This window comes from Calypte anna, chromosome W (genome assembly GCF_003957555.1).
Source record: "Calypte anna isolate BGI_N300 chromosome W, bCalAnn1_v1.p, whole genome shotgun sequence".
NCBI lineage: Eukaryota > Metazoa > Chordata > Aves > Apodiformes > Trochilidae > Calypte > Calypte anna.
Window position 1 is genome coordinate 15,090,014 of NC_044276.1, and position 23,421 is coordinate 15,113,434.

At 46.8% G+C, this 23,421-nt stretch overlaps 1 protein-coding gene across 2 annotated transcripts in view; it reads right to left on the bottom strand.

Moving 5' to 3' along the window:
* Nucleotides 1-23,421, bottom strand: part of LOC103539149 (CBP80/20-dependent translation initiation factor) — a 145,897-nt gene that overhangs the window by 70,265 nt on the left and 52,211 nt on the right. For both annotated transcript variants that reach the window (XM_030468389.1, XM_030468390.1), the window contains one exon: nt 20,499-20,574. In XM_030468389.1, the coding sequence (XP_030324249.1) occupies nt 20,499-20,574 (76 nt within the window). The remainder of the gene's footprint in view (nt 1-20,498; nt 20,575-23,421) is intronic.

Consider the following 23,421-nt stretch of genomic DNA (forward strand, 5'->3'; position numbering starts at 1 on the left):
CATTGCTTGGAGTCCTTAAATGCAGAATATTTAAAGAATCATTAAAAGAAATTAAAATTGGATGTTAGGAACAAGTTCTTTACCATGAAGGGAGTGGAACAATGGCCCAGGTTGCTCAGGGAGGTGGTTGAAGCCTCATCCCTGGAGATATTCAAGGTGAGGCTTGAGGAGTCTCTGAGCAACCTGATCTAGGGGAGGGTGTCCCTGCTGACTGCAGGGGGTTGGACTGTGTGACCTTTGGAGGTCCCTTCCAACCCAAATTATTCTATGATTCTATAGATAGCATTAGTGACCTGGGCTTGCTTTCCCCTGAAAAAGAGTTGGTTTGTTTTCCAGCTAATATTGGGAATAGATACCACCCACATCACTTGCAACCAGGAGGCACCACACTTGGTATGTGGTTGGTGGTTTGTCCACCAACCCAAATGAGCCCAAAGCTCATCCTAAAAGAAGGCTGCAGTTGCTGCTCTAAAAACCTTTTCCTGCATGTTGCTCATCTGAGGTTGAGGCAGGAATTGCTTTAGCTGGGACTTGCAGTGTTACGAGGTTTCCATGGGAATATTTGTATCTCAAGTTATGTCAGTCCCTCCAGGACCTCACATTTCTTTCAAGTCTACTTTTCCTCTATATTTTTCATGCTCCTCAGTCTGTTTTTCTTCATCTCTTTTACCTTTCAAAGCCTACCACACTTGAGTTGTGAACCTTGATGTCCCAGCAGACCATGCCTCCCCAGTTGAGATGAAGCAGGCAGGTGAGATGGCAAGAGGACCTTTTGTACACCATCCACCCTCAGCACCTCCTCATCATGCCAGTGTTGGGAGGAAGTGGCCTGCAGGCAGAAAAGGGACCTTCTCATTGAATTTTTAAGGCGAGCTATAGACAGACCTCATAGGACATCAGGGAGTTTGGGGCCAGAGCCCAGGTCACCCTCTAAGCTGGAGGGTCTCTTAATCCTCTGTGTAATCCCCAGTGTTGGTACAGCCTCTTCTGGAGGTGTTGAAGGTCAGGTTGGATGAAGCTTTGAGCAAGCTCTAGGAGGAGGTTTCCTTGCCCATGACAGGAGTGTTCCAACTAGATGATCTTCAAAGTTTTCTGCCTGGGTATGCTTACCTCAAACCTCAGCCTGGCTCCCAGCACAACAGAAGGGCTGTATCCAAGTCTATTTTCATTTCACCCTTATTATTAATAAAAGACTACATTGGTTTTGATGTGCATTTGTGAAATTCCCCAGAAGCAAGCCCCCACAAATCTCCTCTTCGATAAATCAAAGTTTTAGCCAATAGGAGCTCCAGCTCATGCAAGCTCCCAAACCTTGGGATGAAACCCCTTCTTACCCAAGTGATAACTTCAAAACCTTACAAACAAGAGGTGGCTTCTCTTTTTTTTTCAACATGGGTAAATCCAGCAGCCCTAGAACTTTCCCACCACTCAGCCCTTGGCATTTCCTGTTGGAGGCCTTCCAAGTGCATGAGCTTTTGCAACACCCTGAGATGGCAGGTAATAGTTAATCGGTCAACAAGCATTTTTTTGCCATGATCCCTATTGCTGTGATCCATATGTTGCATCACCAAAGTCAAAGGGAATTGTGTCACTGACTTCAACAAAGTCATGGTGGTGGTGGCAACCCCTTGGTCAACCAGTGGATCTATCACTGTCCTTCCCTTCTCCAAGTCCCTTGTCTTGAGCTGGAAACATTTTCACACAACAGATACTCCTGTTTGCAGTTGGATGAAGACCCAGTAAACAAAATTTTCCCTGGGACTATATGACAAAGAAATAGTTTTGCTTCATTCTAAAGTTTCTGCTCAGTCTAGTTCAGCCCAGAGACAGCAAGTGAGGATCCTAATTCTCAGCTCCCCCAGCTTAGAAAAATCCCCCAATGTGCAAACACCAATTTAATCCTAGAAAAATCTCATTCTTCTCTTTAAAAAGCCAAATTATTTGTCAGAAGTGTGAGCTGTGCAACACCAGGGCTTGACTTTCTCCTTGCCAGGTTACTAGCAGTTGGTACCTGGCTGGAAGAAACTCAGTATCCATCTGCTCCCTCCCAGGATTTTCCTTTTATGCATCAAGCACTAAGATCCCTCCTCCTGTAATGGGTTTTAATGCAGGGATAAGCACCAAACCCACTTGCCACAGAGTATCAATCATTTTGCATCACAAATTAACTACCCCTGTGGTTTCTTGCTGGTGCTTTGCAGACCTTTACAGGCCCGTCAGCCTGACCTCAGTGCCTGGCAGGGATATAGAACAGATCAACCTCAGTGTAATCACACAGCACCTGCAGAATGGACAAGGGATTAGACCCAGCCAGCACGGGTTTAGGAAGGGCAGGTCCTGTCTGACCAACCTGATCTCCTTTTATGATCAGGTGACCCGCCTGGTGGATGAGGGGAGGGCTGTGAATGTGGTCTACCTGGACTTCAGCACGGCCTTTGACACCGTCTCCCATAGCATTCTCCTGAAAAAGCTGTCAGCCCACAGCTTGGACAGGGGCACTCTGCGCTGGGTTAGGAACTGGCTGGAGGGCCAGGCCCAGAGAGTGGTGCTGAACGGGGCTGCATCCAGTTGGCGGCCGGTCACTAGTGGTGTCCCCCAGGGATCAGTGTTGGGCCCAGTTCTGTTTAATATCTTCATTGATGATTTAGATGAGGGGATTGAGTCCATCATCAGCAAATTTGCAGACGACACTAAGATGGGGGGAAGTGTCGATCAGCTGGAAGGCAGGAGGGCTCTGCAGAGGGACCTGGACAGACTGGAGAGTTGGGCTGATTCCAAGGGGATGAGGTTCAACAAGGCCAAGTGCCGGGTCCTGCACTTTGGCCACAACAACCCCATGCAGCGCTACCGGCTGGGGACAGAGTGGTTGGAGAGCAGCCAGACACAGAGGGACCTTGGAGTTTGGATTAACAGGAAGCTGAACATGAGCCAACAGTGTGACCAGGTAGCCAAGAAGGCCAATGGCATCCTGGCCTGTATCAGGAACAGCATGGCCAGCAGGTCCAAGGAAGTGATTCTGCCCCTGTACTCAGCGCTGGTGAGGCCACACCTTGAGTACTGTGTCCAGTTCTGGGCCCCTCAGTTCAGGAAGGATATTAAGGTCCTGGAGCAGGTCCAAAGGAGGGCAACCAGGCTGGTGAAGGGACTTGAGCACATATCCTATGAGGAGAGGCTGAGGGAGCTGGGGCTGTTCAGCCTGGAGAAGAGGAGGCGCAGGGGAGACCTCATCACTCTACAACTACCTGAAAGGAGGTTGGAGCCAGGGGGGGGTTCGTCTCTTTTCTAAGGCAACTCTCAGCAAGACGAGGGCACGGTCTTTAGTTGTGCTGGGGGAGGTTTAGGTTGGATATTAGAAAGAATTTCTTTACCGAGAGGGTGATCAAGCATTGGAATGGGCTGCCCAGGGAAGTAGTGGATTCTCCATCCCTGGAGATATTTAAAAAGAGACTGGAAGTGGCACTCAGTGCCATGGTCTAGTAACTGCAGCAGTAGTGGATCAAGGGTTGGACTTGATGATCTCTGAGGTCCCTTCCAACCCAGCCAATTCTATGATTCTATGACCTCAGGGAGCTACGGACCCCTTTGGACAATAAAATGAGGCCAAGTAAGAAAAGCAAGTTTGTAGCTGCTTTACAGCAGTCTCCAAATGTGATGTGGAAATGGACCTGGAATTTCCACCACCACCCCCCTAAAAAAAAAAAAAAAAAGCCTAAAAAACTGGGTTTTATCCAAAGGTTGCTACAGGACAGGCAGCAAGACAATCATATCTGCTCTCCCATGTCTTGCAAAGGCTGAACCTCAACCATGACAACTCATCACTCAAACATCAGCTTTTCTGCCAGTAAAAGCATGTGTTGTAGTTGTTTTTCTGATGGCTGCCAGGAGATGGGTCAAACCCCCTTCAATTCATTTCAGATTAGCCAAGAGGATGTAACTTCAGGTTTTTCATCAAAACCAAGTGGAGACAAAGAAGAACCAGCACCAAACTCAACAAAACAACCCAGCCTCTGGTTATTTTCATGTGTCAAGTGACCAGCATCAAATACCTCGCCTGCTGAGATGTCTTGGGTCATGTTATCTCTCCTCTCAAGGCCTTTTTAAGGTCATTTCTGATTTCTCCATCACGACCATGCCCATGTGATGGACTCAGTTACAGAAGCTGGGAAGGGTCTAAGATAGCAGTGACCAGGACACTGAGAATGATCTCACTAATGAGCAGAAAGGGGCTGGTTCAATATGAGCCAGGGTGTGCCCAGGTGGCCAAGAAGGCCACCAGCATCCTGGCTTGTGTCAGCACTGTGTGGGCAGCAGGAGCAGGGCAGGGATTGTCCCCCTGTGCTGGGCACTGGGGAGGCTGCACCTGGAATCCTGGGCTCAGTTCTGGGCCCCTCAGGACAAGAAGGACATTGAGGGGTTGGAGTGTGTCCAGAGAAGGGCAATGGAATTGGGGAAGAGTCTGGAGCAGAAGTCTGCCCAGGAGCAGCTGAGGGAGCTGGGGGTGTTGATCCTCGAGCAAAGGAGGCTGAGCGGAGACCTTCTGGCTCTCTGCCACCCCCTGAGAGGAGGTTGGAGCCAGGGGGTGGGTGTCAGTCTTTTCTTCCAAGGAACAAGGGATGGGACAAGAGGAATTGACCTGGAGGTTGAGATTGGAGCTTGGGAACAATTTCTCCCTGGAAAGGGTTGTCAGGGCCTGGCCCAGGCTGCCCAGGGCAGGGGTGGAGTCCCCATCCCTGGAGGGCTTTCAAAGCTGTGGAGATATGGTGCTGAGGGCCATGGGGCAGTGGTGGCCTTGGCAGAGTTAGATTAATGGTTCAGGAAGGTCTTTTCCAACCAGGACAATTCTGTGTGTGATCCTGTGATATACAAGATGCTAAAGGCACATGGTATCCTTCCTCCTGTCTGCATCTCTGCTGGGATGGGAGACAACTCAGAGAGCAGGGATGGCTCAAACCTCCCCTTCCTTAAATCAACTGAGATGCCTGTGCTGACCAAATCACCAAACCTCTCTGCACATGGCAGTCTCAACCTTTCCCCCCTTTCCAACTCCAAAAAGATTTCTTCATTTAAGACCCATGGCCTTTGGCTCTTCCTGTCCCAAGAATGCACGAGGAGCGGAACCGATCCCCTCCGCAGCAACGAGAGCGAATCTCTTCCTTCTGCAACCCCCCCACCATATTAAATAATTAATACATGTTAATAATAAGAAGAAATAATTCCGACCAGCTAAGTAAAGCTGGAGGTTAATATAAATTCCATGGGTTTGAGAGGGAAATGGAGCTGGATTCAAAGGCTCAAGGGCTCACCACGCTTCCTTCTGTGGAGTTATTGAGGAAGTTTCTACGAGCATTCTATTTGTTCCAGCTGCACATTTCCCTTAACCCCTCATAGTGGTGCTGTTTTCAAAAGAACATTGATTTGGGGTTTTTTCTTTTTTTCTTTTTGATGGTGGCTTTTCGTTTTCATATGTTCCACGGCTGCAGTGATTTAGCTTTAATGGTGCCTTTCACAGATTAAAAATAGATAAAGAAAAAAAACCAATCCAAACCCCACCTTTGCTGTTTGATGAAGTCCAGACTGAATGGCAAAAAAAAAAAAAAAAGGGGGGGGAATTAAAAATAGGCTTTCAGGAATTATCTGGGAAGAGGGAAGAAGAAGATAAGACCATTATAAAAGCTTGTGTTAATACAGGAGTCCTTTTTATTCTAAATGTTAATGCAGCCACATAAATTCCTATGAAGATTTAGTGGTCAGGTCATGTAATCTGCTCTCTTTCTGATGATGAGGAGGATAAAATCAAGGATTTCTTTCCCTCCACTAAAACGTTCCTCTTTCTCAATTAAGAGGAAAAAAAAACCTCTATTTTTTCCCAAGACTGTGCCTGTGATACACACAAGCTAACCTGTGAGGCTGATGCCTTCCCAACAGTGAAACAGAAATCACAGCACCCCTTTTGATGCTACACCCTTAGGATGCTCCTTGTGAGCACACCCCCGGGGTCCACAGTGGTACCCACCACCAAATAACCTCACGGAGCTGGGATTTGCTAGAGGTTTGCCACACCACCCCCTTCCACCACCCCAGCCCTGCTGTAGCACTCACTGGCCCATGGGGACTTCAGTCCAGTCAAGCTTTTCCTTGAGGCAAATCTGCTCCTTGAGGCTCCTATTTGCCTTGGCCCTCAGCCAGCCAAGCACTTAGGCACATGCTTAAAGTTAAGCACAAGAGTAAAGAGCTTGAAGGCAAGGGGGGGCTTAACATTAAGCACATATTTCAAGGATTTTGCTGGTTAAGGGTCTTAACCCGGGTGTGCAGCATTTAACTGGGATGATTCCTCACTAACTCCCCCCCCACACCTTCCTCTCTTTTTCTCCTCCATGGGACCACAGTTTCTGTTCTGCCACCAAGCTAAAGGGTTAGCTCTAAAGAAACCTTGTCTTGCCTCCAGGCAAAGAGTGGCTTTCTTTAATTATACCTGCCTGTGAAATACCTTCCAGAAAACCCCACCCAAACAAAGCCTCAGGAAAGGAAATAATGGAAATTCTTGATGGTTTCCACTGGGGGGGGGATGATCCCAACCAGTGAGACCAGACGCACGTAAGATGAGGCTGATGACTCTTCCTACTGTACAACAGTTCCCATCCCAGAGAGCTTCCTTAAAGCCTCAGAAGAACACCCCCACCCCACCCCCCCAGTCCTCATCTCCCAGGGCAGGAGACTCCCTGAACCTGGCCCTTGGATGTGGCTCTCCGCACATGTTCAGATCTCCAAAGCTTATTGGTGGACAATGGAATAGGTTTCCCAGAGAAGCTGTGGCTGCCCCATCCCTGGAAGTGCTGAAGGTCAAGTTGGATGGGGCTTGGAGCAACCTGGGCTGGTGGGAGGTGTCCCTGCCCATGCAGGGGGGTTGGGACTACTTGATCTTTAAAGTCCCTTCCAACCCAAACCAATCTGGCATTCTACGATTCTATGACATGTGATGGAAGAAGAAATGTGTGGCAACACAAAATCCATGAAAACACCCTGGTTTTCCTCATAGGAAAGTGCAGCACCCAACTGGGCATCTTCCAAGAGGCCACACAGCTTCTGAAAGACTGAAGGTCTCCCCCAAACACCTGCATGACTTTTTTTTTTGTTCCTTCCATGCAGCTTCATATAACCTTTTTAATTTCAATTGGATCTATCCATGCTGGGATCCTGGTGGCTGTGAGCACATATGGAGGACTGACAGAGCAAAAGACATCCTGCCCAGGCAGGAAACCATTCCAACCAGGCAGCACAGGCAAGACTCAGAAGATCTGGACAAAACAGATGAGGAGAAGATTGGAAATGTGTGTACAGAAGACAAATATCTGCTATTGGTTGCCCTAGAAACAGAACTATTCTCATCATGAAGCAGCAACTTGACACTGGACTTATGGAATGTCACCAAGTCACACTCCCATCCCTTATCTGCTCCCATCCAACTCGCTTCTAACCATCTAATCCATTATTTTCTGCTCCTGAACAGTCTAGTCCTTCCCACCTGGGCCTAAGGTGCCTGTCCTACACACAGCAAGAGCACTAAATAACCAAAACCACTTTCTCTTTTGGTCCAACCCTATGTCAGAAGAGCTACTGTAGACTTCCCAGATGAAGGACAGGACCATCAACTCCTGTACTGCAGCCTTGCCCTTCCTGAACCAACAACTCCCACAAGTTGAGGACTGGCAGAATAAATTCAAGCCCTGTCTCATATGCAAATCACAGCATAGAAAGAGGTAGCAAGTACCAAACCTAACAAGGTGATCTACTTCCACTTCAGACAGGAACGGAGGGATGCTCAAGTAGTCAAGGAGCTCCACCTCTAACGTAGTAGGTTCCAACCTCATGTAGACCTTCAGCCCTTGGAGATCCTTGTGATATATTTTCATGGTCTTGCTGGATGTGGACAACCAGGCACCATGGACAACTGGGCACAATTTCCTTTTCTAAAGGAGGAAGAGTCGCAAAGGAGCTGTATGGTGGAAGTGTCATACTTCACCTGTTCTTCACCAAGGTCACTATAGCCCACGTAAAAATCCCTGTGTAGCTACGCTGCTGGGAAAGACCACCAAAATCCTGGAGCTAGATGTGGGATACAGAGATCAGAGAGCTGCTCCAACACCAGGAGAAAAGCAACATCATGCCAAGGCTGAAAGAACTTGCATCTTACTTTTACTTTCAACCAAGGGCATTTGTACAAAAAGGAGTTGAAAAAACAAATTCACCTTTCTAAGCATTTCTAAACAACTAAACATCATTTTCCTTTCAAGAAGAGGAGGCTCTGAGGTGACCTTATAGTAACCTTCCAATATCTGAAGGGGGCCTACAAGAAAGCTGGGGGAGGGAGAGGACAAGTGGAAATGGTTTAAACTTAAAGAGGAGGGATTTAGGTTGGACATGAGGAAAAAATTCTTTAATGTGAGGGTGGTGAGACCCTGGACCAGGTTGCCCAAGGAAGTTATAGCTGCCCCCTCCCTGGAAGAGCTGAAGGTCAGGTTGGATGGGTCTTGGAGCAACCTGGGCTGGTGGGAGGTGTCCGTGCCCATAGCAGGGGGGTTGGAACTGGATGATCTTTCTGGTCCCTTCCAACCCAAACCATTCTATGATTCCAAAGGACCAACACTGTAGCACCAACACAGCATAGCCCCAACACTTGAGTTTCTCATTAAGTCTGCCCCCCCCATGCCCTTGAGATTTCAAGCAAGACATGGGACAACTTCTCCCAGTCTCCCTTGTGGGGTCTGTGACAGGTTTCCACAGCAAGATTTGATCTTGGGAGCATCTGCAGGAGAAGAGGACCTCCCACACGTCAACACCAGCTTGCGCCAACAAAGTAGAGGAGGGGAAAGATGAACCGCCGTGTTCTTTGGAGCATGTCAGGTCGCACGTACGTTTGAAGTTGGCCACCCAGTTCTCAGGAGCCAGGAGCAATCTTGGAACAGCCACTTCCTCCACCCCTCACAGAGTTGATCTTCAGGAAAGCTCTGCAGTGTGAGGAAATCCTGAGCATCACCACCAAAAGCGTTATCGACACAGTGAGGAGATAATAATGACGGGAACTGCCTTATGGCAAAACTCACCCATCATGATTCATGCAGCTGCTTGGTGCCAAGGTCTGAGGAGCTGGGACACAGAGAGAGGAGGTCACACATGCTATTGGCTTGTTCTTGTGTGTAAAAAAATTTAAAAAAAGAAAAAAAAAAAAAAAAAAAAAAAAAAAAAAAGAGGTGGGTCCTACAATTTGCTGAGCATCATCCACTCACCCTCTGACAAATGAATTAGATTTTCAGTGCAGGACACAGCTTGCTGTGTTGAACTCACTGTCTCATAGAAGGCCAGAGGTCCCACAATTCTCCTTTGGGAAAGCAGGTGGTATCTAGCCTAGCAGATGAAAAAACGCCACCTGGGAAAAGTCTCACCATTCATGGTGGCAGAACGTGGTCTTCAAGTTTTGTGACCACAGAGAAATATTACAGAAAACACAGGAGACATCTACAACCTCCCCCAACAGGGACATGCTTTGATGATGGGCAGGATCAGTGGACAAACTACCGTGAATCTGGTCCCAAGATCTTACTCCAGGAGCTGCTGGCTCATACCTTCATGGTCTGTGATACGTGTCCAAGGACTAACAGGCACTTCATGAAAGATGCTGGTTTGAAAACCTGGCTGCTACCAGATAGTGGTCAATCCCTGCAGCAAACACAAAATGGCAAGCATCATGCCTCCTTTGACCCCATCCTTGCTGGAGAAAATACTCTACCAGCACAAAGGTTCTGCATATGGCACTGAGAGCAGTGGAAATCTACCATCTTGGACAGCCAGAGACAGGGAGGAGGTCAAAGGCTGGGGAGACACAAGAGTTCACCAACCTTCTGTAGGGATTTGGCAATTTGATGAGGAGATGCTGGGGAAGGTGCTGCAGTGGAACCATGGAAGAGCACGTAAGCGTGGTAAGGGGACAGACCTTCTCCAAGTGCAATGCTATGCTAGAAATAGCTGGCTCAATATGAGCCAGGGTGTGCCCAGGTGGCCAAGAAGGCCACCAGCATCCTGGCTTGTGTCAGCACTGTGTGGGCAGCAGGAGCAGGGCAGGGATTGTCCCCCTGTGCTGGGCACTGGGGAGGCTGCACCTGGAATCCTGGGCTCAGTTCTGGGCCCCTCAGGACAAGAAGGACATTGAGGGGTTGGAGTGTGTCCAGAGAAGGGCAATGGAGCTGGGGAAGGGTCTGGAGCAGAAGTCTGCCCAGGAGCAGCTGAGGGAGCTGGGGGTGTTGATCCTGGAGCAAAGGAGGCTGAGCGGAGACCTTCTGGCTCTCTGCAACCCCCTGAGAGGAGGTTGGAGCCAGGGGGTGGGTGTCAGTCTTTTCTTCCAAGGAACAAGGGATGGGACAAGAGGAATTGACCTGGAGGTTTAGATTGGAGCTTGGGAACAATTTCTCCCTGGAAAGGGTTGGCAGGACCTGGAGTCCCCATCCCTGGAGGGATTTCAAAGCCCTGGAGATGTGGTGCTGAGGGCCATGAGTCAGTGGTGGGTTAAGGAATGATCTCAATGATCTTCAAGGTCTTATCCAAGCAGACTGATTCCATGATTCTATGAAATGGAGAACCTCAGAAACTTCCTTTTCTTTTTTTTTCTTTTTCTTTCTTTTTGCAGCTCGGGATCACTAGGTTCCCAGAGTCTCTCTTTAATGTCACATGGGCAGCTCAGGTCCCTCAGGCCCCAGCAGAAACAGCCTGGGATATTTGCACAGACCCCTCACAATGGAAGGAAGAGGGTGTAGGAGGGAAGATCAGACTGCTGACCCCTTTATTGTTCTTGGGCCAGAAGAAAGCTTCCTCCTGGCTTAAGAACCATGGCGCTGAAAAACTTTTCCAGACAAAACGAATCAGATGGAATCACTGGGTGGTGATTTTGATTGGTTTTGTTTTTTTTTTTTTCTTTCTCCTTCCCCTGCCTCCCCCTTTGACCAAGCAACAGGGAGTCACAGGGTTGTGCTCCATTCACAAAATACCTGTTGCACATCACGTAGTCCTTCCCCCTGACAGCAGGGAAAAGTTCTGTAACCCAAACAAACCAAAATACCCCCCCCCCCCTTTTTTTTTTTTTTTTTCATTCTCCATGGACTTGGAAAAAAAAAAGAAAAAAGGAAAAAAAATAGAAAGGAAGAAAGGACCCTGCTCCCAGACTGATGCCTCCAGCGTGCACCCGCTGGGGAAGGGGGAGGTGGAGGAGGAGGAGGGGGGGGGGGAAGCAAGACAAGGCTCAGAAAGGAAACAAAACCCAGCAAATTCTGCCTCGAAAGGATTAAATGGAGGTTTTAAAAAAAACCACCCTGCCATTATATAAGGAGGCTTAATGCAGAGTCACCAGGGTCACACAATGCAGCAGACTGGAAAAACCAAAGCACAGTGTAGCCTTTGAATTGTGAAGCCAACCATTAAAAAGAAAATAATAATAAAAATAATATAATAATAAAATAAAATATTGATGATGATAGTAATAATAATAGATTTTGTGATTGTATGACAAGGTACAATCCACTCGCAGATGAATGGTTGGGGTATTTTTTTACCCCCTTGGCTCTTTTTGGCTGAAATGTCATTTTAATAGGAGCTTGATTCCTCACCTTCCTGCCCATCAGGGAGGTGACCTGTTTTGCTGGGATACCATGGGGAGCATGGTGGCTCCCAAAGCCTTAAGGCACTAAGGGCGGATCAGTAGCGAAAGCAAAATAAAGAACAACTCCATCAGTGGAAACTTTGTTCAGGCAACCCTAGTACCAAAACCCAATATTGTGTTTCCAGGTCAAAATTTGCATGCATCTACAAGCCCAACTATAACCTGTGGTCACCTGCCTAGCACCCAGGTCCAATCTTGTTCTCCATAGCCTTGAGCTGGTTGTACAACCACAAGCAACCCTGGAGCTCTTCCATCCTTGATGTGTCCAAGTGCTGTCCTCACCAGAGGTCCCATGGAGCTGAGCTGTGGAGCTGAACAAGATCCACGGGCTCAGTGGTGTGGATGGGAACAACCCAATGAGAAGAAAGCTTTAAAAGAGCTCACCCTAGTCCTCTGCTTTTGGAAAACCAAGCTTTCATTGACCATGGAAAAAATGGCCATCACATGCTCAGAAGGTCCTGTTGCAGCTTCAAACCATTTCCACCCAACTACTGACCCCAAACCTTTCCATTCTTACCCAGTAAACATGCAGCAACCTCAACTTGAGGAACAACTCTTTTTATGTTCTATTTATTCACAGCTCCAAGAAGAAGGTTGGACAGATGAAGATGCATGCAGCCCACCAGCTTCACCAAATCATGTCATGGATGACAGTGAGTGTTGGTGGCTCCCTCCCTGGGACCAGCCAGTAGAAGGAATCCATAACTTTTTTGATCCCTATTATTTTGCCCAGCCAAAGGGAAACAAACAGCTCCTATAAGCACACAGATTTTCTTTCTGTTCGGACAAGGCACCTCAAAAAGAATATACAATGAGGAATGAAATAATCAAGCAGGTCACAAAAGCAGAAAGAAATGAAGTTTTATCATTCTCCAGTGGTTTCGCTGCTCATACATTACAGGAATTATAAAAAAACCAATAAAAACTAACAAAAAAAAAGTGAGAATTAAAAAGAAAACAAGCCAACAATGAGGAGTTTCTCCACAGCAGTACTAACAGGTGAATCATAGGATGGCTGAGGTTGGAAGGGAGCTCAGGCACCTCTCATCTAGACAAGGATGCTCAAAGCCTCATCCAACCTGGCCTTGAACACCTCCCAGGAGGGGGCAGCCACAGCTTCTCTGGGCAATCTGTTCCAGAGTCTCACCACCCTCCTGCTGAAGAACTTCTTCCTCAGATCCAGTCTGAACCTCTTCTCCTTGTCCTATTGCTGGACACTCTTCTGAAAAGTCCCTCTCCAGCCTTCCTGTAGGTTCCCTTCAGGAATTGTAAGCCAGCTCTGAGGTCCCCCTGGAGCCTTCTCTTCTCCAGACTGAACAATCCCAGCTCCCTCAGCCTCTCCTCACAGCAGAGGTGTCCAGCCCCTGGATCATCTATGTGGCCTCCTCTGGACTCATTCCAACAGATCTCTGTCCTTCTTAGGGTGGGAACACCAGAACTGGAGGCAATATTCAAGGTGGGGTCTCACGAGCAGAAAGGGAAGGGCAAAGCAGAATGATCTTGGGAGACATGGACAAGGGTGTGGAGACCAAGTTCCTCTCACTATTTCTATTAACCCCGATGAAATCCTTCAACCTCAACATCCAGCACGGGCACTTGGAGGACAAAGCTGACTTTTGTTTCAGTGCCCACCCCAGTGTGTGCACAGTTAAGAACTTGCCATTTCAAAGAGCTATCAGAGTATGTTCAAAACCCTAAACAACTCCCCAAAGTATTTTTCAAGTCATAAAGTGAGGGACAACACAAAGGTGGGACTAGAAAGGAACCCCTGGATTACAGAGCTCAGTTTGCTACAACAGGCAAGAACATCATCTAATTCCCTTCAGAAACAGTCTCTATTTTCCCCATGGAAAAGATATCCAGGTGTTTTGTGCAGTACAATAAATTTCCCCCTTTAGGGACACCTTAGATTGTACCAACCACTTCTCCTGCCACTCGATACCTATATTTACACCCAGAGCTATATATACACCTTCCCAAGCTTGATGGGATTCACTTACCTGCTGCCTCTAAGCAGGAAATTCACATTTGAAGAACTTCTGGTCTCATTTATTGTATCGGTTGCCATTTCTATACCATCAGAGGAAAGGCAGCAGAAAGACTGGGGGGTGAGGGAGGAGCATCTTTTGGTTAAGAAGAAATTTCTAAATGCAACAGGAAACATTCAGCTCATATTTTGTCAACCAAGGGACAAGGACCCTTTAAATAGGATTTTTTGAGAGCAATGCATTTCCAGGCACTGCAGGTCCTTCCACCAAAGGGGACATCTACACATCTCCCTTCTCTGCTTCTACAATATTCCTGATTTCTTTTTTTGCAGCAAGAAATTCCTTCCTTCCCTTTATTAAAAATTCAGGTCTTCCAATTCCTTCCTTCCTTTTATTTTATTAAAAATTCAGGTCTTCCACAAAGAGGGATTAAGGATGTGGGAAGCCAGCAGAAAGAACTGCTTGACCAAAGAGACATTGAGTTTTTATTCAGGATTTGTAGAAATCTGGAATTTTTTTTTTTGCTTTATCTTTTAAATTTTTTTTCCTTTTTTTGATTTTAACTTAATCATTACTACACAAAAGGCTTTGGGAAAATATTCAGCAAGAGCCCTCTTGGGTTTGTAATGAATCCTCTGGGAAATTAAAAAAATATAAAATAAAAAGGAAGAAAAAGATATAATGCTATTCAGAAGTTAAAATTCAAGCAGGATGTGGGGTGTGTGTGTCAAATCCAATAGAAATGACTGGGGAAAATAATAACACAACAAACCAAACCCTTTCAGGCTTGCTTTGAATATTAGAGCTGCATAAAAGTAAAACCTTTTTGAAAGGGAAGTCAACATGAAAGCTGAGAAAAGCCCCTGTTGTTCTCTGGTGTGTTTACAGCAAAGCTGAATGTGGTGATATTGTTGAGCCTCAAATGGCTATGGAGCTGCTATTTAGACCCCAGTACAAGTCCTCACACCCAGATTAATTAATTTGCCAGCAAACTGGGTCTAAAATTACTCATGAATTCCTTAAAAGCAAAAAAAAAAAAAAAAAAAAAAAAGAGGCTCTTCCTTCATCCTCCTGCCAGGAACAACCTTTCCCATCCAGCTTTTTCCTCGGGGTTCCTTGCCATGGATCCAAAAGTTCCTGTTGGTAAGCCCAGCCTGGTCATGCCACACTGTCAGCCTGGCCCAAGGAAAAGCTGTACAACAGCAAAAAACTCCTTATTTTTCTTATTTTGTAACCCAGACTTGTGCCCGGTAACCTAGGATCTGAGGATTAGAGGTGGACCAGCTATGGACTCCATCATCTCCCTACTGCTGAGCTTGGCATATCCTTCCACATTGGGTGGGGACAATGGGATAAATTAGGGACAGGGAAATGGGAGCAGGAGGGTTCAGAGGAACAATCTGAATGGTCAGCAGCATCTTCCGGAGAAAGGGAGGACCCCTCAGCACATCTGGCATCTGTGTGGTGTGAGGAGCATCACTTGGTACCAAGCCCTGCTGAAGTATCCCATAGGATTGGACTCCAGGGTTATATTTGCAAAAATGGGGGGTTTCCAGGAGACAGGGAGTGAGGCAGACCCAGGTTGTGGGGCACATCAAACTCCTGGCCACCAGCTCCCCTCAGGGTTGTGGTGCTGGGACAAAACAACAACGTCGGGTTCACAAACACCTCCAGTTTTAACCGTGCTCTGCTCAAGGCTGATGACAATGCATGGTGCTAATCAAATGTACTTGGAATACAACATCCAGCTCTGGAGCCCTCAGCACAGGAAGAACATGGATCTGATAGAGCAGGTCCAGAGGAGGCTATGGAAATTATCTTGGAACACCTCTGCAAGGACAGGCTGAGGGAGCTGAGGTTGTTCAGCCTGGAGAAGAGAAAGTTCTGGGGAGACCTAATAGTGACCTTCCAGTACCTGAAGGGGGTCCAGGAAGGTTGGAGAGGGACTGTGTGCAAGGGTTTGGAGTGATAGGATGAGGGGCAATGGTTTTAAATTAGAGAGGATTAGATTTAGATTGGAAGACTAGATTTAAAGAACAAGTTCTTTCCCATGAGGGCAGTCAAAAAATGGCCCAGGTTGACCAGGGAGGTGGTTGAGGCCTCATCCCTGGAGATATTCAAGATGAGGCTCTAAGCAACCTGATCTAGGTGAGGGCGTCCCTGGGGCTGGACTAGATGACCTTTAGAGGTCCCTTTTAACCCAAATTATTCTCTGATTCTAAATTCAGTTGTGGGTGCAGAAGAACACCTCACCCATCCATGAGCCCAAAGGTCCCCTGGGCTGGACTAGTGGGCACAGTGGGATGGAGAGTGATGTGACCTGGAGCAGGAGAGGGTGAGACACAGCCACTCCAGATGAAGTTTCTGCTTGAGGAAAAAAACCTTTGGAAAAAGCCTCTGGATTCCTTTGCTCAGACCTGGATTTTGGGGCCCTGCAGTGAGGCTGCAGTGCCCTCTAGTGCTGTAGAACTCCTCTTTGCCACCAGACCTGTCCCCTGGGCAACCAAACATCAAGCCAACCCTCAGAGCAGCAACATCAGCCACCCATCTCCTTTCCATTGACCTTCTTTGCACACCCCAACTCCCCATCTCTGAATTCATCTGTCCAGACTGGGGTGCAAGTGTACCCCAACATTCCCCATCCTTCCCTGGAGGTCATCCCAAATCCACCATTCTCCAAATAAAGAAACCTGGCTCCAAAGCCACCCAGCTGACCAGTACCAGCTCCAAGCACCACCACAAAAAGGCATTTCCATGCCCACCAGGTTGAGAAGACTCTCCCCATGAATTCTGAGCCAGCATCATCAAATCTGCTTGAACTGAGTGACAACCAGAAAAATAAAACCAGTTCTGAGAAGGATGAGTCCACCTCACTTGTTACAATCAGAAACCAGCTCTGAACCCTAACAAGGCTAATAATAATAATGATAATTATTATTAATAATAATAATAATAATAATGATAATGGAAACATCAAAGCTCTTGGCCACTTCCCCGGTGTTTCCTTTGTGGAATGGACAACTATTATATGGTATGGAAGACCCTCACAACCTGAAAACCCCACTGGATTTCTCTTTTTCTGCACTTTTGATAAAAACCACAGGGTTTATAACCTGGTTCAGGTTATGACTTTCAAAGCCCAGGTCTGGACCTTAGAAGAACCTGTGAGCAGGATGAGCCAGCCTTGGTCCAGACCTCTCTTCTCCAGTGCATTGTAGATGGCAACAGTCTCATCTGCCTTCCTTAATCACTGGTGGCCTTAACACTGATGCTGAAGGGGTTACAGGTGATCACATCTCCTTTTCCCAAGGAGGTGGTCGTTGTCAGTTGGGTTAAATGCCACAGAAAGACTATCTTTTACTGGAAGACATGGCAAACCAAAGTTTTTTTGCTCAGCAGTGGAGATCTGACTCCCAATATGACACATCAAGAACACCAGGATTAGAGTGGCAGGGGGGACATCCAGCATATGGGGCACACCACCTGTACCAGGTTGCCCTCTCCTGGTTGGAAGGGATGTCAGACACAGAGATAAGGACACCCTGTCACGGTTTAACACTGGCCCGGCAATTAAACTGAGTAACAGATGCTCTCTATTAATCTCTCTCTCCTCCCTGATAAAGGACCAACTCCACTGGTGAAGAAAAGGGTGCTGAGAGAGGACCACACTTGTGGAGAGGAAGGATCTGAGCTGGTGAAAACCAGAACTGCTCAAGTTCAAGGCAAGAGGGGAGAGATGAAGGGGATGAGGACTCTCTTTGATGCTAGTAAATAAAGCCACCCCCCCAAAGAACTGTCACTGAGCTCCAAAGAGACCTTTCTCCCTGCAACCACCACCTTGGAAGGGGCAGTGGGGTCCTGCAGCAAGGGGTCCAAGCAAGGCTGCTTGCCCCAAATCCACCCATCTCCCCCTGGACATCTGTGTTAACTTCATCTCTCTTGAGGTACCTACCATGTTTGAACAAGTCCAGGTGTGAGCTGGGCCCTCTGGGCTCCTTGCAGAGCCAAAGAGGAGGAGCTCAATGAGCTGAACCAAAGCAAGGACCTCACACACTCCTAGCCACAAAACTTTCCAAACAAATCCTATTTACCAGGAAAAAAAAACCCAAGCACCCCAGATGAACCTTGAAAAGATGGGGGCAGGAGGACACTTCAAAATACCAGTTGTCAACGTTGTCCAGAAGGAATTGCTTCCAGCGCTAGTTTCTTTGCCTTTGTGTCCACCAGATGGCAGAGCCGAGCCATCCCCGAGGAGCAAACAGATCTTCCAATTTATTTCCCCAATTTCAAAACAAAAGGCTGGTGACAAGCATTTGGCCCTTAGAGAGCTATGAAAAAATCAGAGGGTTTGGGGGGAGATTGTTGTGGGGTTTGTTGGTTCTTTTTTTCCACCTTTTAATTGCCAAATAATCACAGGTTCTCCCTTGAAATATTTCATTAAATATTATCCATAGATTTCAGCAGTAAAAGTCACATAATAACGTCCAGCTAGGCAGAATAATTCTGTTTAACACATGTACCTCTCTGGAGCCATAGCAATGTGGATGTATACTGGAAATGAGTTCTAGATTCATGTCCTATGCCCATCATACCTTAACCAGCAAAGGAACTATGTTGCCAAAGCAGCCTGAAAGCAAGACACTATCTCACACAAACCTTGAGATGGAAGGAGCCTTGAAGCTTATCCAGTCCCAACCCCCTGCATGGGCAGGGACACCTCCCACCAGCCCAGGTTGCTCCAAGCCCCATCCAACCTGACCTGAGACACTGCCAGGGATGGGGCAGCCACAGCTTCTCTGGGAAACCTGAACCAGGGTCTCACCATCCTCAAAGCAAAGAATTTCTTCCTGATGTCCAACTTAAATCTCCCCTCTTCAAGTTTGAAATAATTTCCCCTTGTCCTGTCACCACACACCCATGTAAAAAACCCTATCCAAGCTTTCTTGTAGGCCCATTTCAGGTATTGGACTTGGTGCTTTTAACCCTGCTAGAGGTTCTGAAACATTCAGCAGCCAGACATGTGCATCCTCCTCTGAAGGATGCTTGGACCAACGCAATCATCCTGAAGGATGCTCGGAGCAGCCCTGTCTTTCTGGAGGATGCTGAGACCATCCCAGTTTCACTGGGGGATGCTCAGACCAGCCCCTCCATCCATGCACAGCTGACATAAGCAACCCATGGGATCTTAAATACAGACAGAATGAGATTTTATGGATCTCCAACCCCAAAAAGCTTCAGGATATGACACAAACATAACCACAGTGTGGGAAAGACCCACAGAAGGTGAAAGATTCTCTTCCAGAGGCTCACACAAACATTTTCCTTTATGCCCCCACACACTGTGCTCCACAGAGCCATTTGAAACAAGGGATAAAGACCAGGAGAATCACCATTGGTATTACACAATCACAGTCAAATCCAGCTAACAGTGATACATCAAGATTAAAGCAGCTGTCTGCAAGTATTTCACATGTCAACATTGAACAGCATCAATCCTCACCCAGAATTCCCAGGCTTCCCCATTCCATATGTTCCCACAGGCACATATGACTGCACATGCCTAGGTAAGCAAGCCTTCAAAATAATGGAGTATTGCAGGAGTCTGCCCAGAGGCACAAAAAAACCCCCAAATCCAGTGTTGCCACTAGTCCTTCCAGTTTAGAGAGCTGCAGCACCAAGAATTAAACTAGATATTAAGGTATAGATTGGTATTAATTCACTGGAGTCAATGAATTCCAGGTTGGTGTTAGGACAGGATGAGATGACAACCAGACCAGGAGGACCTTGCTTATTCATCAGTATCTGTCAATTATAAAAGAAGTACAACTCAGGAGAACATCAGCTCCTCACACCAAAGCTGTTTTGTTTCCTCATTTCCAGTTATTCCCCAGGGCAAAGAAACCTTATTTTGCAGGCTTACTGGGGTCAGCTGAGCTTCATGTTTTCACCCTGTGACCTAAAGTCCAGACATACCAAGCATGGAAGAAACTGGGCAGAAAGCAGCTGCAGGCTGCCAAAGTCAGCAGCACTTCCCCACACTTTCCACTGGTTCACATATTTAGATCCAACTAAAAGAAATAATCAGATCATCACATGGTTTGCAGGATAAGCAAGGCTTTCCTCACATGATGCATGAGCAAGAAGCCCAGGGAGCTCTTTGCTCAGCACTGAAAGGGGGAAAGTTAGCACAGCACATGAGATGTTTCTGACCTCCCCTCTGGAGTCAAAGAGCTGCAGAAAAATCATGCTGAGCATCCTCAGAAAGTTGCCCAATGCAGGACAAAACCCTCAATGTTTGGGGTATTTTTAACTGTGGGGTTCATCCTGCCATTCCCCAGCACCTGAGAATCAAAAGACATTTAACCAGAACCACCAAAGCTGGGATGTAGAGATAGATGTGGAGAAGAAAGAGGCTGCAGAAAATGTTCAAGTAGATGATCATAGGGCATCCCATGGGGGAAACCTGTGGGTCAGCACACCACCACCTTTGCTGGCATCCTGGCAAGGATTTATTTTGAAGCTGTCAGGAAGCTTGGTGCTTTTCAGAACCTCTTTTCCTAAAATATATGAGCCCTGTGCCCATGGACATATATAAATATAAATAAATATAGATATTGTCCTCAATGTTCCACCACTTGTCCAGCACTTCCCATCAAGGCTTGCTGAAACCATGTGTGTCTCCATCACAAACCCCAAAAGACTCCAAAACTCAACATATCCCGCTGCTGGGAAGGTTTTCCTAAGAAAAGATAAGGCAGGGAGCTGCTGGTCTCCACCTGCAGGCATGAGATGTCCTCATCACTTACCTGCCAAACTGGAAGGACTTTCTCTATGTCGTTCAAGTTGATGCCATCACCATCCTCATATTTCCCTTTTCCAAGCCTGTGGCAGGAAGAAAACAAAACCAAAACCTAAGTCAAACCAAGCTGGAACCAAAGTTCATTTTCTATGATGGCACATGGGAAAGATTAGTTCTTACTGCAAAGGACCCTCATGAAAACAAAGAGGCTCTCTGAAATGAGTACACTGTGCTTCCAAAGCACTCCCACATGGGTGTAAAGTCATTACTAAAAAATTAAATGCTTTTCCCTCTCCCCTTGCACCATCCACCACAGTCTTCAAATGGCTTTGGTAATAGCAACAGGAAAAAAACTTAAATCCTTGAGCTGTACCATTGGGTGACTTGATTCCCAGAGGAAGGAAAACCAAAAGAAAAGCCCACGTGGCAAAAAAAAAAAAAATTATAAAGCAAGGACACAAAAATGTAATGGAAAATGTTTCCTTTGAAGCATGGCTCATTTGGTGGTCTCCACGGGAGCTCCTGTTGTCCTGCTGAGAAGGGTGCTGGTGCAGAAGCACAAACACATATCAAGCAGCAAACTTGATATAAATACAAATGTACAATTTGAAATGCCAAGAAGGTTCCCTTCAGGAATTGTAAGCCAGCTCTGAGGACCCCCTGGAGTCTTCTCTTCTCCAGACTGAACAATCCCAGCTCCCTCAGCCTCTCCTCACAGCAGAGGTGTCCAGCCCCTGGATCATCTTTGTGGCCTCCTCTGGACTCATTCCAACAGATCTCTGTCCTTCTTAGGGTGGGAACACCAGAACTGGAGGCAATATTCAAGGTGGGGTCTCAAAAGTGCAGAGCAGAGGGGGAGAATCCCCTCTCTTGACCTCCTGGCCATGGTCCTCTTGATGCATCCCTTGGCCTTCTGAGCTGCATGAGCTCACTTCTGGCTCACGGTAAGTTTTTCATTAATCAACACCCCCAAGTCCTTCTCTTCAGGGCTGCCCTCAACCCTGCTTGGTGGAATTACAGCAAATGGGATTAAAAAAATTGCAGGAAAAAAAAAGCAAGAGCTAAAGCAGCAGATTCCCAAACCAAAGCTGAATGGAAAGATTTGATTTAATTAACACCCTCATTTATTTACAGCAAATCAGAAGGGTATGGGAAAAACTAAAGTGATACACAGGCTTGGGAAATACCTGGAACAAAGAGGAAATAGCAGCTACAACACTGCAAAAGTGTTTGGAAGAGCAAAAGCACAGCAAGAAGTAGGGCCGGGAATGAAAGGCAGCAAAAATTCAGGTCAGAAAGGAGGTAAAGTGCCCTAGTTTTCCTTAACCATCCTCCTTTGGTCGTTCAGCAGATCCCCAAACTCAGTATTTGCACATAAAATCAGGTGTCTTTCTGGAGGAAAACCCTTCAGGCAAACAGAAGACACTGGAGGTCTATCAACTGGATGGTACTATACAGCCAACCTTGGGCAAGGGATGAGGAACAAAACAGTCTCTTTGGTACAGAAAGTGGAGAAAAAACATTTTGAACAGCATTTCTCTTCTTTTCCTTTGTTATTCAAATTTTCATTGCTAGCATGTTAACAAAATGCCACTTGAACAAGAGGGGAAATGCCTGGCTAGCATTTGGTGGAGCTTCTTGGAGGTTCAGCCAGCTGCCTACTGCTCAGCACAGATAAAACCTGGAGAACTGATGAATGCACAACAGATTTCCAAAATAAAAAAAAATCAATTTTGTCTGTGCTCCCTCTCTTCTAGCATGTTGTTTCTAAGACCTGCATTTTGGGAGATGCTCTGCTTGGGCTCCTGGCATCTGTTAAACTTTTCTGCTTAGGCAGTAGTTCTTTTTTCATGTCTCCAGCTGGATTATTTAGGAGTGATTAAATATCTCCTCTCCAGACTGCCTTCTCTACCCAGTTGCACCCTGGGCATTCACACTACTCCAGGAACCAGAAGCAGAGCAGAACCTGCTTCATTCTCCTTCTACATAGCAGGTGCTGCTGGTGGGATCACCTGCTAAGTGCCATCAACCATGAAGGCCTCTTTTTTTTATGGAGGGCCCTTCATTTTATTTTTCAATGGCAAAACCAATCTATCGACAGAAAAACATCTCTGAGTGAGATTAGGGAAGAGAAGGCTCCCAGGTGACCTTAGAGCAACCTTCCACTATCTGAAGGGGCAACAAGAAAGCTGGGGAAGGGCTTTTTACACTGATGTGTTGTGAAGGGACAAGGGGAAATGGTTTAAAACTTGAAGAGGTGAGATTTAGATTGGACATTTGGAGACAATTCTTTAATTTGAAGGTGGTGAGACCCTGGAACAGGCTGGCCAAGGAAGTTGTGGCTGCCCCATCCCTGGCAGTGTCTTAGGTCAGGTTGGATGGGACTTGGAGCAAACTGGGCTGGTGGGAGGTGTCCCTGCCTATGGCAGGGGGTTGGAACTGGATGAGCTTTAGGGTTCCTTCCAACCCAAACCATTCTATGATGCTATGATTTCCATTCCTATGTCCAACATGGCAGTGAGAAGCCACCTGCCATCTTCTCAACCTCATCTTTTAGACCTGCTTTGACTTTTTTCCCTCCTCTGTGTGCAGGATATGGTTAATGACTAGGATAAAAAGAGACAAAAATTGATGGAATAAAATGTGGTTATGGAGTTGATGCTCCAGTTTTGTTCTAGCAGAGCTTTGCAATGAATTGCTTCAGGGATGAGTTGAAGCCTTGTCAGAACTTGGGATAACAGGACAAATAATAGCCTGGACTAGCACTGCCAGCACCAGAGTGTTGAGCACCACGGCTGAACAATAAGAGGATAAAAAACCTATATTAAATGATTGGTTCTCAAACTGCAGAGTCTGCAGAGAAACCTTGCTGTCCATCTAAGCATTATCAGCTTAACCAACCAACAACCAATGAGGAATCCAACCTGTGG